Source organism: Herpailurus yagouaroundi, unplaced genomic scaffold (genome assembly GCF_014898765.1).
Source record: "Herpailurus yagouaroundi ecotype Mexico unplaced genomic scaffold, PumYag 211, whole genome shotgun sequence".
NCBI classification, from domain to species: domain Eukaryota; kingdom Metazoa; phylum Chordata; class Mammalia; order Carnivora; family Felidae; genus Herpailurus; species Herpailurus yagouaroundi.
Window position 1 is genome coordinate 8,896,579 of NW_024412442.1, and position 25,247 is coordinate 8,921,825.

At 40.6% G+C, this 25,247-nt stretch overlaps 1 protein-coding gene across 17 annotated transcripts in view; it reads left to right on the forward strand.

Annotated features, from left to right (window-relative positions):
- The first annotated feature begins 2,773 nt into the window (after positions 1 to 2,773).
- LOC121016602 (zinc finger protein 25-like) overlaps positions 2,774 to 25,247 on the forward strand; it is a 53,524-nt gene continuing 31,050 nt past the window's right edge. For 2 of the 17 annotated variants that reach the window (XM_040454310.1, XM_040454311.1), the window contains exons 1-5: positions 3,187 to 3,983; positions 5,507 to 5,617; positions 10,920 to 11,885; positions 12,980 to 13,038; positions 24,914 to 25,040. In XM_040454310.1, coding sequence (XP_040310244.1) covers positions 13,024 to 13,038; positions 24,914 to 25,040 — 142 coding nt within the window. In that variant the 5' untranslated portion in view covers positions 3,187 to 3,983; positions 5,507 to 5,617; positions 10,920 to 11,885; positions 12,980 to 13,023. Of the gene's footprint in view, positions 2,902 to 3,186; positions 3,984 to 5,506; positions 5,618 to 10,919; positions 11,886 to 12,979; positions 13,039 to 24,913; positions 25,041 to 25,247 lie in introns of those variants that run through there. The other 15 variants (XM_040454313.1, XM_040454296.1, XM_040454299.1 and 12 more) reach the window with 15 other exon arrangements.

Here is a 25,247-nt window from a genome sequence, read left to right on the forward strand (position 1 = left end):
GACGCTCCCCCCGTGATTACTCACAGTGACAGCTGGTGACAAGTGGCAGCCCGCAGTCAGGGGGCTTGAAAACAGATAACTACCCGGAAGCGGTGCGAATATTGATCAAGTACTTGAAACCAAGTACAACAATACATTCAAATAATGTCCACTAACATCTGACTTTTATTTTAGGAATGCTAGTTTTCAAAATTATGCAAATGACACGTGAAATTTGTAATAAGGAGAAAATACGTATAGGCTAAAACAGAAAACTAGTACCACACATACCATTGCCCAAAAGAAAGAAAAGTTTAATGTGAGTGCACAGTCTGAGATTTTTTTTTTTTACTCATTTTATGCTAATAGTATAAAATAACTCCTTTCACTAGGGAATATGCACTGAATATGCAGTGATTTCCTGGTCAGTCACATTATGACATTAACTTAGTTCTGTGCCAACAGAAATAAATTTCCATTCAGTGTAATGACAAAAAAAAATTTTTTTTGGTAAGATTAACTTTAAAACCTAAAATCCATGTAGACAAAATATACATACACATTTGAGTATGTGTATATTATGTATACATACACACATAGCTGGCTCGCAGGGTGGAGCAACTGGATGTGGGAGTCCCAAACAGACCAGGTTCAGCCACCAATTGCTGAGAAAATCCAAAGGCAGAGAGACCAGCGGTAGTGAAACAAGAAAGGAATTTACTTTTAGTGAGGCTAACACTGGGAAGACAGCGGACTAGCATCTCAAAGACTGTCCCCCAAGTGCTAAAAATCCTTCCAGGTTTATTTTTCAAAATGTGGGGCAAAGGATGGTGGGTACTGCAGGGAGGCAGTGAGAGTCGAATGATCACTGTCTTGGAGTCAAACATGGGTGGGGTCTTGCAGGCTCGGGGTAGTCCTTATTCCTTAAAAGGGTACTGTCAGGTTTGGGGGGGGGGTGGATGCTTGGTCCTCAGGGTCCTCCACCTGAGCCATGAGACCAGTTGCAAAGAAGGATGCGACTAGAAAATCTGAGGTCAAAATGGAGGCAGCCCAAGTCCTCTTTCATATACCCCAGTGTTCTGGATGGGAGGTGTTGGAAAAATAATTAAAAATAAAGGGTCATCTTAATTCTGCCTAAACGAGTGATTTCAGATTTTGGCCTGCAGAACCATGGATGTAGTTACTATTTACCGATGAAGGATAATTCACCCATAGATATACAAGTATTTTTACACAATAAATGTATCATTTTTATTTACTGTTATATTTTATAACTATATATATATATATATTTCTTTTTTTGTAACTGTTTTATATATTAAAGTACCTGCCTTATTCTCAAGAGAGTCTGTGGTGGTCACTCCCACAAGCGATGGACACACACAAATATACAAGTCATACAGAAATAACCTCTTTAACAAAAATGCATACACCCAGACTCACTGACACAATAAATACACTTACATAGCCTGACTGGAATGATGTCTATTTGAGTCCTTACCTTGTGACAGACACTGTCATATCTCCATGAATACATACATACGTTTCATAGATTGCACCATGTTACTGGCGTGTGTGTTGTTATTTTTTATTTCGGAATATATTTTGAATATCCCTTGTATGATTTAGTATACTTCTACTTTATCACATTTATTTTTTTTAAGTTTATGTATTATTTTGAGAGAGACAGAGTCTGAGCAGGGGAGGGGCAGAGGGAGAGAGAGGGAGACAGAGAATCTTAAGCAGGGTACTCATGGTTCCATGCACAGAGCCCGACATGGGGCTTGAACCCACAAAACTGTAAGATCATGACCTGAACCGAAATCAAGTGTCAGATGCTTAACCAACTGAGCCACCCAGGTGCCCCCACTTTATTACATTTAAAGGCTGCTGCTTGTTATTGTACTTCATGGATTAGCATATTTACCATAAAATCTACTGAATATTTGTATCGACTCAACTAAACTGTGAAGGACATTCTTTATATAAATCTTTGAATTATATTAGCATATAACCCAATAAGTGGAATTACTCGAGTGAATTATTGCTTATTTAAAATCTTTTTTATTAAAGTATGCATATATTTGCTGGCTTATTAAAAAAAATATTGCGTCCTTAATTTAGAAAAGTTATTTTCCTTTTCTTCAATTTCGAGACAAACTCTGCTTGGTAGAGATGTTATTTTTTTACTGTATTGCTGGATTCCATTTTTTAACATTTTAATTAAATCCCCTATTCACAAGAACTGATAACTGATACATGTTTTCCTATTAGTTTTGTGTCTAAATGATACTCCCAGTTCTTTTTACTTTTGCAATCTTTTATTGAAGTTTCTATTTTCAATCACAGAAAAAAGGGAGCACTCACATACCATTGTCTATATTGGACAAGTTTCACCTTTTGCCGTATTTGCTTTATCTTATGTTTGCTGAAGTATTTTAAAGTAAGTTAGGTATATTTCACTCCTTAATACTTCAATATGTATCTCTAAAACTAAGTACATTCTTTAATAGCGCATCTATACTCAAATTCCCATAATTGTCCGCAAATGTCTTTTAAAGATTTTTTTTTCCAAAACTAGGACGCAGTAAAGGACCACAAATTACATTTAGTAGTTCTATGTAGGGCCAGAACCACAGACCTGCCATAGTAACAATCCCCATACCCTTTGAATGGGATAGGTTTATTTACATTTTTATTTACAGGAGTGCACGCGAAGGATTATGGTAGACGTAGTCTTGAATTTTATTTGCTTACCCAGCAGTACTTGCGCCCTAGCCGTGGAGAGTGCTGCGCAGGCGCAGCTCCGCCATCTTCCTGGTACCCCTCCTACGCCTACAGGTTTAGCGAAGCCCTATATTCCGTTTCCAGATTTCCCAATAACTCTCAAGGTCCTGGTTGCCCACCTTCCTAACAGCAGAGGTTAGAGCGTGGGCCGGGTGGGAAGCGGCGTTGACCCGCGGTGGGGAGGAGCGGGACCCCAGACAGCGGGCAGGGGCGTCTAGGTCCGGACCATTGGCTTGGGTTCGAATGGCCCCCCAGCTCTAAGAGGGTGGTTCTGCCGGTGCGTCCGCGGGACGGGGGTGGGGGGCGTGCGCATGCGTGAGGGTGCGCTCTGCTTGCGTGGAGAGCCCCGTGACTTTTGAACTTGGCTGACAGCTCTGTAACCAGTGCCGTGAACGTCATCACCTTTGTTTTTGTCCTCAGTGGCCCCAGTATCTAGAGGGACAAGAAGTTCCAAGAGGTGCGGATTTGGGGTCCTGGGTGAAGGTTCCAAATATGAATTTGCCTCCTAATCTTATATCCTAATTTCTAAAGAACCTGTGGGTTCTTGTGAGGTTAAAGACCTGGGTCTCCAGAAACAAATCGCATCCTCAAGAGACCCTTGGGACTTTTGATCCCTCCCCAGAGTTTCAGTCCCAGAAAGGGGTAGATCCTGGAACTGCAGGGCATAGCATAGGAATTTTTTGTTTTCCTGTTGCGTAAGGTGCCACTGTAACCGAACTAACCTGAGTTCACTCCTTGGCGAGTGACAGATGCAAACTACACCAGGTCGAGTCGTACAAAGGAAAATTTGCAGCAGATAAGGAGCTCATGAGGCATAACTTTCAAAGCCTTGACTCCCTGAGTAAGGTTGAAGGGGTTCCTTTTATTTAGAGTTAGGATGAATATTTAGAAAGGGGATCTTTGTCATTGTATTGTAGATGGAGTAAGGTCCTGCAGTCGCCTTAAGGCAACCTACCTATACTCACACACTTTCTGTGTTATGTAAATGGTACTCCTATTTGAACCAAGATGTTAGTATTATAATATGGTGGTTGCCGCACTTCTAGAGGTCACTCCATGATCCCACCTGCTCAGGGTTAAGCTCAAAGTGGTCCTGGCGGTGTTGGGGCAGTTGGTATTGGGGCATTCGCTATCCCTTGACAGGTGATTCCAATTTCCATTTGCCTGCGTTTAGAGAAGCCGGAAAGAGCTTAAGGAAAAATGTGGGACAGAGATTGGTGAGTACAAGCTGGTGAACAGTAAAGGTTAGGTGTTAGGGTCTAGCAGGTGACAAATCTCTCCTCTAGTTTTTTTTTTTTTGTTTTGTTTTTTCCTCTTCATTCTTGAGGGGCACAGGGCAAAGGTCCATCTTCTGTAGTTGTTTCCTGGTGGACATGGGCTTGGTCATTAGGATTGTTAGTAGAACAGAATTTTCCCTTAGCTCATTTTAGATATGTCTGTGGATCACCAGGTTTAACCTCAAACTACTCATATATTTGTGTTATGACCATCTGTAATTTTTGGCCCTCATGAATTTGCATATGAATTGTACCAGCCAGTTAACTGTGCAAGGTCCAAACAGCAGTAACAGCAGTCGGATTATTAGTGGCCACAAGAAAAGGTGATCAACAAATTAAGGTATACATACCATGGGTGTCCTGGGTGTGCACAGGCTTTGCAGGCTCTACTAAGGTAAAGCCAGTTAACCAGTTTTGGGCTCCAGGAGACTAGGGTCCATTCCCTGTATTACTTCGTGATTTACTGGATCTCAGGCCCTCATCCTCAATGCCTTGGGTGGCAAATAAAGCAGTTCCCAAACCCTCTAGGTCTGGCCAGTCCTGTTCATGCTCTCCATTTGATTTTTCCATGTCCCAGCAGTACTGTGATATTTCTTTTCTGCACACTAATGGGTTTTGTTTGGAGAGCAATCATCATTAACGTCAAAGGTAAAAGGAACTATAGTTGTTGGGACTTGGCTGTCATTCCCTATCTCAGGAGTATACTTGTAGCATGGCTTTTGCTTTGAGGTGGAATTTAAGTATCATGTTATCCTCTCTGCATCATTAATAACTGGAGTAAGGTGGACACTTCGAATTGCCCTGTGGGAATGGCTTAGTTGTATAGCTATGGAAGGGGGGTTTTCAAAGGATTTAGGGGAGCTCATAATGAAGTTAATGTTATGGTCATTTTTTATCGGGTGGAACACAGGCCATACGGTTCTTTAGTTTGTTTCCATTTGCTATGATCCTTCTTATATCTACTAGAGAATTTCGCTCCCAGGGATGCTTCTCTGTGTTTATGGCTTTTGACATCTCTAGCATATTGGTGACAAGAACTAGTATTAAGAGGGTATTCATTATAAAAATCAGAACAAAGTAGATTGGGCTAGATCATTAATAATCACGGAGATAATGATGGTCTATTATGGGACCTGACAGCAAACAATACAGGCTGAAGAAAAAAAAAAGTATTTAGAGTTGGGAAGCCTTTTTCTTTTCTTTTTTAAGTTTATTTATTTTAGAGAGCGAGTGAGCGAGGGGTAGAGAGAAGGAGAGAGGGAGGGAGAGAGAATCCCATGCGGGCTCTGCACTGTCAGCGTGGAGCCTGAAGTGGGCTGGAGCTCACCCGAAGCGGGGCTCAAAGTCTCAAACTATGAGAGCACAACCTGAGCCGAAGTTGGTCGCTTAACCGACTCAGCCTCCCAGATGCCCGGAGAACTCTTATTCTTTGAGGCTGCACTTATCTTGTGTCTCTGGAACAGAAGTTTCAGGCCCTCGAGTGGTTAACTGGAGTCTCTGTTGTCATCTGGCACTGGTAGCGTCTCCTTCTGGGTCTCTGGTGCAGACACCTTCTTTACCATGGTGGATCTAAGGTACGACTCCCTCTAATTTTAAGGAGGGTGTGTGGTTCATAGTACTGGGTGGGGCCCTGTCCATATAGGGTATAGGTGATTCTGAGGTGCCCCACTTTTCCAAGTTTGAGGTACACCCAGTCCCCAGGGTAAAGCTTGATCTCATTGGCTAGAGGGAGGCCAAAATTCCCATATTTGTTGAGCATGTCCATCACCTGTCAGGGATTAAGTATATGCTTAGTGTCTACAGAAACCTCTGGGTCTGGAGGTAAAAAAAAATCAGAACCTTTTGGGAAGGGCCTCTTGTAAGTCATTTCAAATGGGCTGAGCTTTAGTTTGTCCTTTGGGGCAGCTCTCATTCTGGTGAGAGCTATTGGTAGTATCTTTAGCCAGTTTTCCTGTGTTTCCTGGCATAACTTTGCCAGGGTGTTTTTCGGGGTTCTGTCAGCACATTCTGTCTTCCTAGAAGACTCAAGTCTCCAAGCAGATTGTCACCTCCACTTGATATTTAAGGTCTTGGCTATCTCAGAAATAATTATTGATGTAAACGTTGACCTGTTATTACTTCGGATTGACCTTGGCAATCCAAATCGAGGAATTATCTCTTATTACGGCCTTTCTTATTTCATTAGCTTTTTCTTTCCTACAGGAAAAGGCGTCAGTCCATCCAGTGAATGTATCTATAAACTCCAAAAGGCATTTAAACCCTCCAGGGGCCATTGGCATTACAGTGAAGTCTGCTTGCCACGCCTCCCCTGGTATTGTCCCCCAGATTTGAGTTGCTCTCACCAGAGGGAGTACCTAAGGTCTGGTTTGTACATTTTGTCCAGCAATAGGCACATTGGTTTGTTATTTTCTCAATAATTTCTTTCACCTTCAGGATGCTCATGATCTTTATTAACCACAGGTATAAAGCTCCTTTACCATAATGGGTTGAGTCGTGTGCACTCTTAGGGAGGCCCCAGGCAGTCAGCTTGGGTACCCAGATTCTTCCATTGTTATTTATCATCCACCCTCTGATTAAGAGACCATTGGTAGCCCAATTTTAAGTCTCCTCTATCTCCTGGGGGTAGGTGGAGAAAACTTATTTAGTGATAGAGACAGAATTAGAGCTAGCTGCAAAATCTCCCTACTTGGCAACCCTTTTTGCGGCTGCATCAGCCAAATTATTTCCCTTTGTTATCTCTGAATTTCCCTTTGGATGGGTTCTACAATGAACCACTGCCGCTTCTTTAGGCTTCTGTACAGCTTCGAGCCACCTGTACATTTCCTTGCCATATTGAATTTCTCTGTGGTTGCTGTAGTCCTCTTTCCCTGCATGTGGCTCCATGGACATGCGTTATAGAGAAGGCATATTTAGAATCAGTGTAAATGGTTAACACCTTGTCTTTACCCAACTGGAATGCTCTGGTTAGTGCGGTTACTGCTGCTGCCGTTTGGGCTGAGGTGCCTGGGCCCAGGCCTTTAGCTTCTCTAGGAGGGTTTAAGGGTACTACTGCATATCCTGCCTTCCTAGTCCATTTTGTGTAAAACTGATTTCTTCTGCACTGGATAGACAGGTTCACTCTTGAGATCTTTGTGGCTAGAGTAAACTTGATCAAACACTTATGGACAATCATGGATAATCATCATCAGGGAGTAGGGTGGCTGGATTTAAGGTGTGACATGGCCTCAGTTGTGTCTGGGGGGCATCTCTCAGCATGGCCTGATATCATAGCATTGTGTTTTGGGACAGCCACTGATACATCCCTTGCTTTCCAGTAAAGTAGAAACCTGTTGTGGGGTCCGAACAGCCATAGGTTGGCACGTAGTTTTTCTTCTTTTATCAAGATACACTGCTACAGCTCTTAGGCAAGGGGGCCAACCCTTGGCCATCATGTCCAATTGCTTAGAAAAATATGCCACTGCTCTTTTTACAGGCCCCAGCATTTGTTTTAATATCCCTACAGTTGCCTCTCATTAACATGCAAATCAAATGGCTTAAGATCTGGCAGCGTGAAGGCTGGAGCCTTCCTAAGCAGGGCTTTAAGTTTATTGAAGTCTTGGCCCCAGGACTTATCGCTTGCAGATGAATCTGTTTCAGATCCCCAAAGCTTATTACTAAGAGGTTTTGCAGTCATCCCCAAAGCAGGACTCCAAACACAGCAAAAGCCAGCCGTTCCCAAAGACTTATGCAGTTGTTTGCGGGTTTTTGGTGGGGCTAGCTGACATACTACCGTTTTTCTCTCTTGGAGGAGGCTTCGCTGTCAGGTTCCTTAGAAATTTGGGCCTTTTCCTTTGAGACCATATACCATGTCTGCCAGGAAATTTAACATGGATCAACTGTTTTTGTCAGAAACTTTCTGGGTGGGATTAGTTATTGAAATATCATCTGCATATTATAATACAGTGCTGTTTTTCTAAATTTAACTCTCTTAAATCTTGTCCCAGAGTTTTCCCAAAGATGGTGGGGGAAGAGTTCAGCAGTACTGTTGTGTTTGATGGGAGCCAGGATCTTCCCACTGAAAAGCAAATAGTTCTTGGAATTTAGGATCTAGTGGGATGCAGAAAAAGGCACCCTTTAGACCTGACACTGTAATATTTGCTGTTACTCAGTAAGTTGGTCAGTAGAGTATAGGGATTGGGTACTATAGGATGTATGTCTCAAACAACTTCGTTGACAGCTCTGAGGTCTTGAATAAATCTGTATTCCCTACTTCTGGCTTTTTAATAGGTAAAATTGGGGTGTTACCTAGGGATCTACATGGCCTAATCAACCCCTGTGTTAAGAAGATCCCTTGTATAGCATCTGGTTTTAAAGGGTATTGCCTTACCTGGGGCCGGCAATCTAGCTGTCTCAATTTTACTTTTACAGATGGGGCGTTAATGGCATGCCCCCACCTGCCCTTACACCCAGACTTTCCAGTTGACTTGGCTTAAGGTTTTTTTGGGGGTGGTGGTGATGGGGTTTTTCTCTCTTTTAAATACTGGCATATGTTGTAATAATGCCATGAATTCGGTTCCTTGGTATCTAGGGAGTTGAATTTGTAATTTGCCCTGTCCTGAACTTAGAGTGACCCCCGTTTTGGCTAAAATATCTCATCCTAAAAGAAGAATGGGACATTCTGGCACAGATAGAAAACAGCGTTTTAACATGTTTTGTCTTATTTCACAAGTCAAAGCCTCTAAGAACTTTGGTATCTCCTTTTCCCGAGACTCCTTTTATATTACAGTTTTTGTTAGAAAGGCTACCCTTCTGGGTGTTCAGTACAGAGAAAGTAGCTCCGGAATCAAGTAAAAATTCAACTAGCTCTCCTCCTATTGGTAAGGTCACCTGGGACTCCTCGTAGGAGATGAGGATCTAATGGTCCAAGACCAGCTGGGGAGCCCCATGGCCCTCTCATACCTTCAGTGAGGGACAAGTGAACAGCTTTGTGCTTCTTCCTTTCTTTCCAAGAACAGTCTGAGCAATCCTGTTTCCAGTACCCTTCCTGCTTACAGTGTGCACATTGATTGGACCCCAACTTTGTTTCTGGTCTCTTGGTCCCGCGGAGGGGGCTGGGAGCACTCGCCCTTGGGGTGTCTTTCCTTCTCTTCCTGTAGGCCGGAGAGCTACCATCAAAGGAGACCTTGCTTTCTCATTTTCTGGTCTTAACGTCTTCCATCACATTCTTTCTATTGAACACCTCAAAAGCTAGTTCTAGAAGCTGAGGGGTTAGTTTTGAGACTCACTGCCAAATTCTGGAGTTTCCTTTGAATGTCTGGAGCAGGTTGAGGTATGAACTAGGTTATTAAGGACCATATAAACTATGCTGAGTCTCGGGGTCCCAGTTTGTATTTCATCTTGAGCAATTTTGCAGCCTTTCCGTAAAGGCTAATGAATTCTCATCTGTCCCGTGTTGAATCTCCCTTAAATTTAAGGGACCAGTTTATACGAGATATGCTTATCTCCTTCATAGCTTTTTATAAATATAATTTATTGTCAAATTGGCTTCCATACAACACCCAGTGCTCCTCCCAACAAGTGCCCTCCTCAATGCCCATCACCCATTTTCCCTTCTCCCCCAGCCCCCATCAACCCTGTTTGTTCTCAGTATTTAAGAGTCTCTTATGGTTTGCCTGCCTCCCTCCCTCTCTGCTTGTAACTTTTTCTTTTTTCTTTCTTTCTTTTTTTTTGTCCCTTCCCTTCTCCCATGGTCTTCTGTTAAGTGTCTCAAGATCCACATATGAGTGAAAACATAGGATATCTGTCTTTCTCTGACTGACTTATTTCACTTAGCATAATATCCTCCAGTTCCATCCACGTTGCTGCAAATGGCATGATTTTATTCTTCCTCATTGCCAAGTAGTATTCCATTGTATATATAAACCACATCTTCTTTAACCATTCATTAGTTGATGGACATTTACGCTCTTTCCATAATTTGGCTATCGTTGAAAGTGCTGCTATAAACATTGGGGTACCTGTGCCCCTATGCACCAGCACTCCTCCATAGCTTTTTCAACGTTTTTTTTTTTTTTTTTTTTTTTTTTTTTTAATTTACTCCATAGATTTTAAGAAAAGCCCTGATATGCCCTAAAATTTGTCTCCCATCATGGGAGTGGGGATCCCACTCAGGGTCAGCTCTTACCACTGCTGCCTCGTTCGGTCTTTGAGGATTTGATCCTGGCTGATTATCAGCTTCTTGTCTGGCTTATGCTAACAAAGCAAATTTCTCTCGTTAAGACAGTGGTTAGCAAAGCTTGAATATCTGCCTACATTGGATTGTTGGTAGAAAAGACACCCTGCATTAACTTTGTAAATTAATCAGGTTAGCCCATAGCCCTTTAGTGTGTGCCTTCCAGTAATACAGGTCTGAGGTAAAAAATGGAATGTGGACATTATAGAGACTCCTGTCTCTTTCAGACTCCCATCGGTCTCTGTCTGTCTCAATGGAAACCTCCCATCCCTGGCTTAAAATTGATCCCTAGTCTGGTAGTGCTATCTGGCAAAGGAGGATAAAGGGATACAGGAGACATAGGGGAAGGTTTGAGGATGTTAGTCAAGGTTTAAGGGCTGGTGCTTATAAAACTGGGGGAGCCAAGGCCTGAGTACCAGAGGAATAAGGCAGAGGCTGATTACGATCTAACGACTTGGAGGAGATGGCAATCTGGGCAAAGATTCCCTGACTTGAGGTTTTCTATAGCAGGTCTTCTCCATCAGAGAATATAGGAAGCATTTTTAGGGTTTTAGGTTCAAACGTCATTTTCCAAATCTTAGAATTCCTTTGCAACCCCACATTTTGATACAATGCCATAAAACGCTGACCATATGAAATCTCTTCCCATTTTCTCTCTTTTACAGAATAAGCTCAGAAGAAAGTCCTATGTTTTCAGGTTAAGGGAGGGTATTTGAATAAATGCTTTCCATTTCTGGAGGTTATAGCCCAACGGCCTCTCCTTCAGAATAGAATTCATCCCTCCCATATTCTGGGATTCTTTCTTAGGGTTTCCTCTTACCCTCCACAAGGTAGTTTATAATGGTTAGTGGTGACACAAATGCCACGCAACCTCACCCACAATATGTATGAGACTCGGTTGACTTAAAACCAGGCTCACAAGGAGAGAAAGTTAATGCTAAGGCGTCTAAGTGGGTGTGGGTAGTTGTGCCTTACAGAGTAGTGGCTGGGGCACAGGCTGCCTCTTCCATCCCCTCAGTGTCCAGGTGGTCCCAAAGGATTTATTGGCAGAGTGACTCAGGGAGAACCTGGTTTAGATTCAATAACTCAAGGCACACTTCCCTTTTTAAGAGGAAAAACAGAGCAGTACCGGTGTCCCCAACAGACAGATCAAATAGGTCAAACGGGTAAGATGGAGATATCCTTTACCATGACTGATTCTAGACTAGTCTCAGTTGGGCCACTTTCTCATTTGCCAGGCTGAGGCACTCAGTCTCTGAGTGGCCAGGTCTTGTCCTGTGCCACTCAGGGATGTCTGCACCTGACTCTAATTGAGTGTTCAGTCCCCCAGAGTGTTTACTGGAGAGGCCCTGTTCTTAACTGACTGCCGGCCTGCCAGGCTTTGTGAGACAACTCAGAGAAGATATTCTAGTCACACCATAGGATCCATACCACCTACCTACCTCTGTGGAGAGATTTCAGAGCAAGGGGCTCAGGGCAGCCACAGTTCCTTCAAGGGGTCAGCAGCATCAGTCCAGAGGCACAGACCACACAAAAGGAGAGTCCCCTCCAAGAATTCCTCTCCCAGTCCCCAGTGTGGATGCGTGAGCCTGGATGAACCGCTGCCGACTGCTCCATCGGTGGGGAACCAGGTAAGCAGACGACAGGACCTCAGAAGGACAACAGTCCCATCTGCATTGCCAGATTTGTAACCCAAGTAACAAGAGTTTGCTCCTTGGTGTGTCCCAGATAGAAACTACATCAGGTGGAGTTGTTGCACAAAGAGGGTCATGGCGAGTGACTTCCAAAACCTGACTTCCCGAGCAAGGGTAAATGGGTTCCTCTGTTTAGGAATAGGATGAATATTTAGATAGGGAAGCCTCGTCCGCCACAGCTCACACACACACACACACACACACACACACACACACACACACACACACTCTCTCTCTCACTCTCTCGCATGCGCACGTACTTTCACTTAAATAAACTTTCCCACTGTGTTGTGTCTGTCCTTGAGTTCTTTCTTGTGATGAGACCAAGAACCTTCGGTGGCATCTTTGGGAGGGCTCTGGGGTCAAGGCTCCATGGCCCAGGATCTCCTCAGTTCACCCAGCAGCAATTTCTATATACCCCATGTTAATTTTCCCTATTTTTAACATCTTACGTAAGTGTGGTACATTTGTCCCAATTAATAAGCCAATAAAGTCTGTATTTTCTCAGTTTTTCTGTAATGTTCTTTGTTCTGTGTTCCTTTCTAGGATACTGTACTACATTTAGTAGTCGTATCTGCTTAAGAGCCTCATGGCTGTGATCAGTTTCAAAACTCTCACTTCCTAATTAATTTCCTTCCTTTTACTCATATCTCAGTTCTCTAGGCTATTTATCTATCAGTATGGTAAAAATACTGTATTTCTTCCCAACTCTATGCAGTGACATCATGTGGGTAGTTTGAAATTGGCCATGGCAGGAGTATTTATGCCTCTAAAATTGGCAAAAAAGTCAGAGCTTTTTTAAAAAAATTATTTATTTATTTTTTTGAGAGCCTGTTATTCGATATTTTCCTCTGTTGGCACTACCTCTATGTGGCCGTCTCTTTTCAGGAGCCAATAGGACAGTGTCCCATAGGAAGGCATTTTACCCACTGGTGTACAGAGTATTTGTAGGCAGGTAAATCCAGGAGCTGTAGGGGAGGCAAGATGTAGGGGAGTCATTTATGACTCATCTCTGTTTTGTTATTTCTCAGTTGTATCTGCACAGGACTCTATGCTTTTGTAAGAACGGCAGAAAATGGACAAATCCCAGGTGAGTTGTTTTTTATTATTATTTCCTACTTTGTTTACATTAGATCTTCTGAATAAGGTATAACCATTAAGATGTAAATGTAGAAATAGGTACATGTCAACTTAGGAGGAAATATGGAGTAGCAGATTAGTAGCAGAGCTAAGGGCACAGTGTGGCAGTAACCTTCAAGTGCTTGAAGTTTCTATGCTGAGCTCTACATTTGTCTTGGATAGCAGTAGCAACCATTACTATAGGAAGTAGCAAACATTATTACAGGAAGTGCAATGAAAATAAGAATAAACCATAATGATTCTTAATGGGACATAAAGACTGTCCTGAAACTGAAGTCTGAGAACATGGTAGAAAAAGAGGACATATTGCCAAAGCATAGCTGATTTAGATTATCAAGAGATCATACTACTCAGATCTAAACAATGAGCTGTTCATGGTCCACTCAAATCTGGGATAAAACCTTCTAGTATCTTGAGAAGTGATGAAGGGCAATAGAAATAATTTACTGTAACTCTTCATGAAAATGGTTTTGGTTTTTGTTTAGAATTTCATGTGCTGGTTTTCAGCAGGAAGTTCAAATTATATTCCCTGGAAAATATTTCTGCACATCATGTTTCCATTTTAACCCATTGCATGCAATTTTGGTTCTTTCCCACCACCTGCCTGAATTTGTTCTGGTGAAAATTCACCAGTGAATGTGATCTTACTGCTTGGCAACATTTCTTCTTTTCCAATAAAGCATTTAATATTTTAAATTTCCATCTAAGCACTACTTTAATTGCATCTCACAAGTTTTTGTAAGTTGTGTTTTCACCTTGATTCCACGTAAAATATTTTCTATTTCCTTTGAAACTTCTGTTCAACCCTGGGGTTATGTAGAATTGTGTTATTTAATTCCCAAGTAATTGGAGATATCCAGAGATTTTTCTGTTACAGATTTCTAGTTTGGCCAACAAACATAATATGTATGATTTCCTTCCTTGTAATTTCATCGAGATTTGTTTTATGTCCCAGAATACAGTCTATTTTGATGACTATCCCACTTGCGCTTAAAAATAAAAGTATATTCTACAGTTGTGGGGTGGCATGTTTGGTAAATGTCACTTAGGTTTAGTTAAGTGATGGTGTTGTTTAGGTCTTCTGTAGTCTTTCCAATTACCTCTTTTTTTAAAAAAAAATTTTTTTTTTTCAACGTTTATTTTTGGGACAGAGAGAGACAGAGCATGAACGGGGGAGGGGCAGAGAGAGAGGGAGACACAGAATCGGAAACAGGCTCCAGGCTCCGAGCCATCAGCCCAGAGCCCGACGCGGGGCTCGAACTCACGGACCGCGAGATCGTGACCTGGCTGAAGTCGGACGCTCAACCGACTGCGCCACCCAGGCGCCCCTCCAATTACCTCTTTACTTCTGTTAATTACTGAGAGAAATATTGAAGTCTCCAACTGTATTACTCTGTTTCTCCTTTCAGTCTTATCAGTGTTTACCTCCTATTTTGAAGATCCTTTGATAGGTGATATATATTTGATTTTGTCTGGGAAAATTGACCCTTTATCATTAAAGTAATGTGCCTACTTATTTTGATAATATCTCATATAGTCTATTTTGTCTGATATTAACATAGCTACTCCAGCTTTCTTTGGATTATTGTTTGTGTTGTATTTCTCCATTTATCTTTTTTTTTAAAAAGTTTTTTAATGTTTATTTATTTTTGAGGGAGAGAGTGAGAGCGTGAGTGGGGTAGGGCCAGAGAGAGGGAGACACAGAATTGGAAGGAGGCTCCCAGCTCTGAGATGTCAACACAGAGCCCAATGTGGGGCTCAAACCATGAACTGTGAGAACATGACCTGAGCTGAAGTCGGACACCCAACCGACTGAGCCACCCAGGCGCCCCATCCATTTATCTTTAATGTATGTGTTTTTATAGGTAAAGTTGAGTTTCTTCTAGACAGTATGTAATTTGTCCTACTTTTTTTAAAATCCAATCTGACAATCTCTTTATCTGGTATGATCAGAATATCCACATTTAAAAATTGATTATTTAATTAATTTTTTTTTTTTAATTTTTCCAACGTTTTTATTTATTTTTGGGACAGAGAGAGACAGAGCATGAACGGGCGAGGGGCAGAGAGAGAGGGAGATACAGAATCGGAAACAGGCTCCAGACTCTGAGCCATCAGCCCAGAGCCCGACGCGGGGCTCGAACTCACGGACCGCGAGATCGTGACCTGGCTGAAGTCGGACGCTTAACCGACTGTGCCACCCAGGCGCCCCTAAAAATTGATTATTGACATGTAGGTTAAAATCTTCCATTTTGCTATTTTTCTATTTGTTCTTTATCTTTGTCTTTTTCTTTTATTGGATTTTAGTTGAGTGTTTTCTATTATTCCATTTTATCCTTGCTATTAACTTATTATTTATACCTCTTTTTTTAAGTTTTAAAATAACCAAGGACTTGGGTGCCTGGGTGGCTCATTTGGTTGAGTGTCTGACTTTGGCTCAGGTCATGATCTCACCTTGAGTTTGAGCCCCGCATCAGGCTCTGTGCTGACAGCTCAGAGCCTGGAGTCTGCTTCAAATTCTGTTTCCTTCTCTCTCTACCCCTCCCGCCCCTCACTCTCTCTCACTTTCTCTCTCAAAAATAAATAAACATTAAAAAAAATTTTTTTTTAAATAGCCAAGGACTTACAACACACATTTTTAATCAGATTTATTAATTTAAACCAAATATTAAACCACATGATGGATATAGTATAATGACCGGACAACAGTATATTTCCCAGTTCTTCCTTCCTGCCCTTTGTGTTATTTTTTACTTTACTTTAACATATTTTATTTTTTACTTTAACCTATGCTATATACACATAGTACAATTCTACTATTTTTCCTTTGGACAGTTTAGCAACCTACAGCCCCCGTGCAACCACCAGTTTGTTTTCCATGTTTATGGGTCTGTTTCTCTCTTTTTTGTTGTTGTTAGGAGTCTTTTTTTTTCTGTTGTTTGCTCGTTTTTTAGATTCTACATGTAAGTGAAATATAAATGAAATTATGTGGTATTTGTCTTTCCCTGTCTGATTTCACTTAGTATAATACTCTCTAGGTTCAACCATGTTATCACAAATATGCAAGCTCTGATTCTTTTTTGTGGCTGAGTAATAATTCCATTGTGTATGTATACTACATCTTTATCCAGTCATTTATCAGTGGACACTATTGTTGCTTCCATATCCTGGCAATTGTAAATAAATACGGGAGTGTACATATCTTCTTGAAGTAGTATGTTTGTTTTCTTTGGGGGGATACCCAGTAGTAGAATTACTGGGTTGTATAGTATTTCTATGTTTAATTATTTGAGGAACTTGTAGATTGCTTTGCATAGTATGAAAAACAGTGGCGGCAACGCTTTACTTTCCCACCATTCTGCCCACTTTTTGCTTGGATTATTTAGGGTTTTTTAATGTTTTTAAGAATGCTTTATATATTTTGGATATTAACCCCTGATCAGACATGTCATTTTGCAAATATTTTCTCCCTTTTATTTGGCTGCCTTTTTATCTTGTTGTTGGTTTCCTTCACTGTGCAAACGCTTTTCAGTTTGAGGTATTTCTGTTTATTTTTGCTTTTATTTCCTTTGCATAAGGAGATTGATCAGAAAAGTATTGCTAAAGTTGATATCCAAGATATTACTTTCTGTATTTTCTTTTCAGAGTTTTATGGTTTCAAGTTTTACATTTGGGTCTTTAATCTATTTTGAGATTATTTTTGTCTGTAGTGGTGCAGTTTCTTTCTTTCGCGTGTCGCTGTCCAGTTTTCCCAGCAGCATTTATTGAAGCAGATGTCTTCCCCATTGTATATTCTTGCCTCCATTGTCATAGATGAAGTGGTAGTGTGTGTGTGTGTGTGTGTGTGTGTGTGTGTGTGTGTGTATGTATGTGTGTATGTGTGTGTACACATACACACACACAGACACGCACATACACATACAGGTTTATCTCTGGACTCACAATTCTGTTCCATTGACCTACGTATGTATTTTTGCAACAGTATCATACTGTTTTGATTACTCTGTCTTTGTAGTATTTCTGGAAATTTAGGATTGTGATACTTCCAGCATTGTTCTTTCACGACATTCTTTGGCTATTTGAGATCTTTCATGGTTCCATACAAATTTTAGGATTTTTTGTTCTAGTTTTGTGAAAAACAGTATTGGTATTTCGATAGGGATTGCAGATCTGTACACTGCATTGCATAGTATGGACATTTTATTTTAATTTTTTTTAATGTTTATTTTTGAGAGAGAGACAGAGCATGAGAGGGGGAGGGGAAGAGAGAGAGCAAGGGAGACACAGAATCTGAAGCAGGCTTCAGGCTCTGAGCTGTCAGCACAGAGCCTGACGTGGGGCTCGAACTTACAAGCTGTGAGATCATGACCTGAGCCGAAGTCGGATGCTCAACCGATTGAGCCACGCAGGCGCCCCGTTTTCTGTTTTGTTATTAACGCAACAGATTTATGTGATTGATTTTGTATCCTGCAACTTTACTAATTCATTTATTAGACCTAATATTTTTTTGCTGGGGTTTTTAGCTTTTTCTATATGTAGTATTATATCATTTGCAAGTACTGACAGTTTGATTTCTACCTTACCAATTCAAATGCCTTTTATTTCTTTTACTTGTCTGATTGCTGTGGTTAAGAATGCCAGTACTATGTTGAATAAATTGATGAGACTGGACATTCTTGTCTTGTTCCTGATCTCAGGGCAACAGCTTTCAGATTTTCACCATTGACTATGACATTGATTGATTTGTGTATATTGAACCATCCTTCCATCCCTGGAAAAAATCCCACCTGATTGTGAGTGATTTTTTGAATATATTGTTGGATTAAGTTTGCTAGTATTTTGCTGAGGATTTCTTTTTGTGTGTGTGTCTTTGTCTGGTTTTTCTATCAGACTAATGCTGGCTTCAGAGAGTAAATTAGGAAGCATTCCTTCCTCTTCTCTGTTTTGGAATAGTTTGAGAAGGATAAGTATTAAGTCTTTAAATATTTGGTAGAATTCACCTGTGAAGCCATCTGGTCCTGGTCCTGGACTTGTGTTTGTTGGGAGTTTGTTTGGTTTTTTTAAAGTTTATTTTTGACAGAGAGCTTGCATGAGCCAGGGAGGGACAGAGAGAGAGAGCATCCCAAGCAGATTCCATGGTGTCAGTGCCGACCCTATTGCGAGGCCTGATTCTACGAACTGTGAAATCATGACCTGACCAGAATCAAGAGTCGGATGCTTAACTGACTGAGCCACCCAGGTGCCTCTGTTGGGAGTTTTTTGACTTCCAGTTCAGTTTCATTTCTAGTAATTTTTTTACCAGGTTTTTCTGGTGTTCTAGGAATTTATGTTATTTATTTATTTATTTATGTGTTCTAGGAATTTATTCATTTTTTTCTAGATTGTCCATTTTTTCTAGGTTGTCCAGTGTAATTTTTATAGTAATATAATCCTTTGTACTAATGTGTCATTTTTAATTTAGCTTCATTTCTGATTTTATATGTTGGAGTCTTTTCATGTTTTTTTCTTGATTAGTCTGGCTGAAGGTTTATCAATTTTGCTTATTTTTTCAGAGGACCAGCTCTTAGCCTCATTGATATTTTCTTTTTGTTTCTTTTTAGTCTTTATTTCATTTATTTCTGCTCTGATCTCTATTATTTCCTTCTTTTGTGCTAACTTTTGGTTTTGTTTGTTTTTCTTTTTCTAGTTCCTTTAGATGTTAGATCATTTATTTGAGTTATTTCTTGATTTTTGAGATAGGTCTTTATCACTATAAATTTATCTTAGTATTGCTTTTGCTGTGTCTCAAAGATTTAGGACTGTTGTGTTTTCATTTCTGTCCAGATATTTCTTGATTTTGTCTTTGATTTTTTTCATTGACCCATTGGTTGTTTGGTAATATGTTGTTTAAACTTACATTTAGATTTTACATATTTGTGTTTCTTATAGTTTTTTTCTTGTAACTGATTTCTAGTTTTATCCTTTTTTGGTTGGAAGAGATACTTGATATGATTTCATTCATCTTTAAATTGTTGAGACTTGCTTTGTGGTCCAGCATGTGATCTGTCCTGGAGAATGTTCCATGTGCACTTGAAAAGAATGTGTATTCTGCAATTTGTGGGTAGAATGTTCTGTAGATGCTGTTATGTCCATCTGGTCTAATGTGTCATTCAAAGCCACTGTTCCCATATTGGTTTTATGTTCTAGCGATTTATACATTGATGTAAGCGAGTTGTTATAGTCTCCTACCATAGTATTAGTGTCAGTTTCTCTTTTCATATGGTAATATTTCCCTTATGTGTTTGGATCCTCTTTACATTGGGTGAATATATTTTTCCAATTGTTATATCCTTTTGTTGGGTTTGATCCTCATCCCTTTGTTATTGTTAACGACCGTTTTTGTTTTTTGTTACCGTCCTTGTTTTAAAGTGTATTTTGTTTGATTTTGATAATCCCTGGTGCTTTTAGAATTATTATTTCATTTGCTTAAAGTATTTTTTCCATTCCTTCACCTTCAGTATCTTTGTTTCTTTAGTTCTGAAGTGAGTCTTTTGTAGGCAGCATATAGTTGGGTCTCTTTTTACCCATTAAGTCACCCTATGTCTTTTTATTGGAACATTTAGTTCATTTACATTTAAAGTAGTTGTTGATAGGTATGTACTTACGGCTATTTTGTTAATTGTTTTCTGGTTGTTTTGTAGTTGTTTTCTGTTCCTTTCTTCTCCTGCTCTCTTTCTTTGTGGTTTGATGGTTTTCTTTAGTGTTTTGCGTGGATTCCTTTCTCTACATTTCTTTGTACATCTGTTAAATGTTTTCAGTTTGTGTTTACCATGGGGTTAAGGTACAATATCCTATGTGTATGGTACTCTATATTATGTTGAAGGTCGCTTAAATTTGAACATACTATAAAAGCACTAAATTTTTACTTCCTCTTCAGTGTTTTACCTATGTGATGTGACATACCTTTTTATTTTGTGTATCACTTGAGTAATTTTTGTAGATATAATTGATTTTACTATTTTTGCATTTTAACTTCCATAGTGACTTTATAAGTAACTAATCTACTACCTTTACTATATGTTTGCTTTTACTAGTGAAATATTTTTCTTTCTTAATTTTCCTACTTCTACTTGTGACCTTTGTCTCCACTTTAAAGAGTTCCTTTAAAATTTCTTTTGAAGCTGGTTTAGTGGTGATGAACTCTTTTAACTTTGTTTTCTTTTGAAAACTCTTTATCTCTTCAATTCTAAGTGATAGTGTTTCTGGGTAGAATATTCTTTTTTGTAGGTTTTTTTCTTTACAGCACTTTGACTACATCATACCAGTCTCTTCTGGCCTGTAAAGTTTCTGCTGAAAAATCAGTGATAGCCTTATGGGGTTTTTGTTATGTGTAACTGCTTTTCTCGTGCTGCTTTTAAGACTATCCAGGGGCGCCTGGGTGGCTCACTCGGTTAAGCGTCCGACTGCGGCTCAGGTCATGATCTCACAGTTCGTGGGTTCGAGCCCCACGTCGGGCTCTGTTCTGACAGCTCAGAGCCTGGAGCCCATTTCAGATTCTGTGTCTCCTCTCTCTCTCTGCCCCTCCCCTGTTCATGCTCTGTCTCTGTCTCAAAAATAAAAAATAAACAGTAAAAAAAAAAAATTAAAAAAAAAAGACTATCTTTTATCTGATTTGTGTCAATTATGTGTCTCAGTGTGGGCCTCCTTGACTTCATCTTGTTTGGGGCTCTCTGTGCATCCTGGACCTAGGTGTCTTTTTCCTTCTCCAGATTCCGGAGGTTTTCAACTATTACTTCTTCAAATAATTTTTCTGCTTCCTTGTCTCTCTCTTTTTTTGGGTACCTCTATAGTATGAATGTTACTTGGCTTGATGATGTCACAGGGCTCTTTTAACTTACCCTCAATTTTTTCTTACACTTTTTTATTTTTGCTGTTTGGCTTGGTTGCTTCTGTTAACTGTCTTCAGGGTTGCTGATCCATTCTTCTGCGTCCTCTAATCTATTGTTGAAGAAGTATTCTAATGTATTTTAAATTTCAGTTATTCTATTCAGCTCTGAGTGGTTCCTTTTCACATTTTATATTTCATTGTTGAAGTTTTGGTTACTTCATTCACTCTTCTCTCAAGTTTGGTATCTTTATGACCATTACCTTGAACCATATGTGGCACATTGGCTTATGTTTATTTCAGTTAGCTCTTTTTCTGTTGTTTTGTCTTGTTCTTTCAAATTTTATTTAAAAAAAAAATTTTTTTTTTAACATTTTATTTATTTTTGAGACAGGGAGAGACAGAGCATGAACAGGGGAGGGTCAGAGAGAGGGAGACACAGAATCTGAAACAGGCTGCAGGCTCTGAGCCGTCAGCACAAAGCCCGACGCGGGGCTCGAACTCACGGACCGCGAGATCATGACCTGAGCTGAAGTCGGTCGCTCAACCGACTGAGCCACCCAGGCGCCCCTCAAATTTTATTTTTAATGTTTATTCATTTTTTGAGAGGCAGAGAGACACAAAGCATGAGCAGGGGAGGGGCAGAGAGAGAAGTAGACACAGAACCTGAAGCAGGCTCCAGGCTCTGAGCTGTCAGCACAGAGCCTGACACGGGGCTTGAACTCACAAACCGTGAGATCATGACCTGAGCTGAAGTCAGATTCTTAACTGACTGAGCCACCCAGCTGCCCCTGTCTTGTTCTTTAATTTGGAACATATTCCTCTGTCTCCTCATTTTGTCTACCTCTCTGTTTCTATGTAATAGGTAAGTCAGCTATGCATCCTCATCTTGAAAGTACTGGCATTGTGTAGATAGGGTTCTTTTCCCTGTTGTGCAGTCCCTCTGGTCACTAGAACCCGATGCTTCAAGGGTGTCCTATTATTGCTGAGCTGTGATTGCTGTGAGCATGCTGATAGGTGTATCTTGCGCTCTGTTCAGCTATCTGTAATGACCCGCTTTGCCTGCTGCATGCACACTGGGGTGGGAATCTTTCTCCCTGTCTAGCCAAGAGGCTTAGCTGCACCATGCCAGCTTGCTCACAGGTTGAGCCAGTACTCAGCCTGGTTGTCTGCATTTAGCTGCTGGGACAGCTTGGGTGCACTGATCACAGCTCCCTGCACGGCCAACTGAGAGTCTCAGCTGCTTGAGCTGTAGGTGCGTTGGTGTGTGCGGTTAGCTCCCCACCTCCCCAGGGCTTGAGTCACTTTGGAGAGGCACTTTCCTCACCGGGGCTGCCTGCCAGGTGGGTGGGCTGGGAGCGGTTTTGGAGAAGCACCCTCCTGGGTGGGTTGATGGAGTAGGTCTTTTAGAGGAGCACTGGGTGGGGTACATTGTGGTAGAAGCGTAGATGCAGAGTGTTTGTACTGGCTTGTATAAATGTCTGGGAGGGCAAAGAAAAATAGTGCCTTCTAGCTTCCTCGTTTTTGGAAAAAGCTTCTGCAGATCCCCACCCTTCCTGCACACATCCTAAAATTAGTCAATAAATTTTCATGTATACCCCCAGGTGCTTTTCAAATGACTGCTTTTATGCTGGGATTATAATAACAGTGATTTTCTTCTAACACATTAGGCATGCCACTTTGTTGTGTTCTAGTTTTTATGGCTCCTGGTGAAATTGTCTTTATTCCTTGTCTGTAATGTTTCTTTGTTCGCTGGCTGCACTTAGGATTCTCATTCTTCTCTCTCTCTTTAGCGGTTTTAATATGTTGTGCATTGTTATGCTTTTGGGAGGCATTTATGCTACTTGGTATTGTTGAGCTCCTTGGATCTTAAGTTTGTTTTCTGTCATTAATTGGGAGAAATTTTAAGACACTATTTCTTGGGGTTGCCTGGGTGTCTCCGTCGATTAAGTGTTCAGCTCTTGATTTTGCTCAGGTCATGATCTCACAGTTCCGTGAGTTCGAGCCCCATTGGGCTCCATGCTGATGGTGCAGGGCTTCCTTGGGATTCTCTCTCCCCTTCTCTCTGCTCTTCCCCCACTCATGCTGTTTCTGTCTCTTTCAAAATAAATAAACTTTAAGACACTATTTCTTAAAGTGTTTTTCTGTTCCATTCTTGACCCCACCCCCCAGGTTCCAATTATGCATATGTCAGAACATGTTATTATATTTCACAGCTTTCTGATGTTTTGTTTTCTGTTTTTCATTTTTTTCTTCTCTTTCAGTTTTAGTTGGATAATTTCTATTGACCCATTTTCAAATTCGTTTATTCTTTCCTTACCGGTGTTAACTGCCGTTCAGCCTGTTGAAGCTTATTTTTCGTCTGTTACTATATTTTTATTTCTAGATTTCCATTTAGTTCTCTCTGCTGAAATTATCCATTTGATTTTGCATATAATCTTTTCTATTAGAGTCTGAAACATATTAGTTATAAGTAAAATCTTCTTAGGTAGTTTCAACATCTCTGTCATATGTGACTCTGGTTCTGATGGTTACTTTGTATCTTAGTAGTATCTTGGTAGTTTCTTTTCGTATGCTTTGTAAATATGTTTTGAAATGCGTATATCTTGGGTCAGACTCTAAACTGAGGTAACTAGATTCCTGGAATCTGGGCATGACTTTCCTGCTAGGCCTTTAGCCCAGGGGTTTGTTTAACTGTTAGGAGTTGGGCAGCATGTGAGGGCTACTGTTTCTGCTATTAGTCACAATACATCACAGGCTTCAAGTTTGTATAGAGACACCTTGTGTTTTAGGATACGGGTTTCTTTACAGGTATGTCTGTTCATTTCTGAGTTTTAAGGGTTCTCTTTGCTTTCTGTCTCAGAGACAGTCTCGTTCCATGTATTTATTTATCTCCTGTCCATCTATCAGCAATATTCTATTGATACTTGTTACGCCACGCTTGTTAGCTTGGTGGTGAGAAGTTGTTGACAGAATGTGTCCTCTTTCTCCAATACAGCCTCAGTGTTAGGTCTGACCTTGTGGCCGTGGCCTTCTTGGTTCTCTTGCCCCACCCCCAACCCCAGCTGTACTTGGAGACTCAGTGCATAATCCTGCCCTTCCCCCAGGAGTAGTGTAAGTGCCCAGTGGGGTTCGCAGAGACGAAGCTGGTAAGAAGGGGCAAGTCTCAACGTCTGTGGTCTGAAGGGGTTTCATACTGTCGTGTCAATTCACACTCAGTCTTCATTAATAAATGTGCCCCTATTCTGGTTGAGTTCTTACCTGTGGTGCACCTCAGGCAAAAACATACATTTTGTCTCTTCCTAGATTTGGGACACTTGGGTGCTTTGTGACCTTGGCTCTCCTGTAAGTTAGGGGGGAAAAAAGTTGTGAATTTGAAGTTAGTCTGGCTCATTTTCATCATAGGAATGAGTGGTTTTCTTATTTTGTTTATATATCCTGGGGTAGAAGCTGAAGTCAACCCATGTTTTTAATACTTTCAGTATTTTATGTATACTGTGTTGCTTCGTAATCATAAAGAACATTTATCCATCATGTTTCAAGCCCTGCATCTCTAACTCTTTAATTAAGCATAAGCTGTGACACAAAATAGTTAAATTTTTGACTCCAGTATACTTTTTACATATTCTAATACATTCTAGTAATAACCTTATTTTCAGTTTTGGGCTATGTCATGTTTGTATAATATTTAACTTTCTAGAGAAAAAGAACAGTGTTTTATTTTTTTTAGTATTTATGACACCCAGAACATTTCAAGGCATAGGGTATTAATAAAGTAAAACAAGCATGATGTTGTTTCATTTTTCTTTCTTGTACAAAACCTAACCCAAAGTAATGTACACAGTAGGCATATTGTAACAGATACTCAACAATGAACCTGACAAGAATTAGTTCCCGTGTTTCTTTCCTGTGCTACTCCAATTCTGACCACTTCAGACTGAGCAAAAATGTGCTGTTTCAGGGGTCACTGTCATTTGGGGATGTGACTGTGGACTTCTCCTGGGAGGAGTGGCAGTGCCTGAACCCTGCTCAGAGGACCCTGTACAGGGACGTGATGCTGGAGAACTACCACAACTTTGTCTCATTGGGTAAGCAATTTGCACGCCGAACTTTGTATAGCATGCGTTTTATTTCTTAGATACCAAAACATTTGGTCTTTTGTGGTTAATATTGTTGGGACTTTTGCTTCAGGAGTCTGAGGTGGTTAATCTCTTTTGAGCACGAGGAAGAATATTTGTATTTTCATATCCCATGAAAGGTTTAAATGAGCCTCATCATGGTCCACCTCCTGAAAG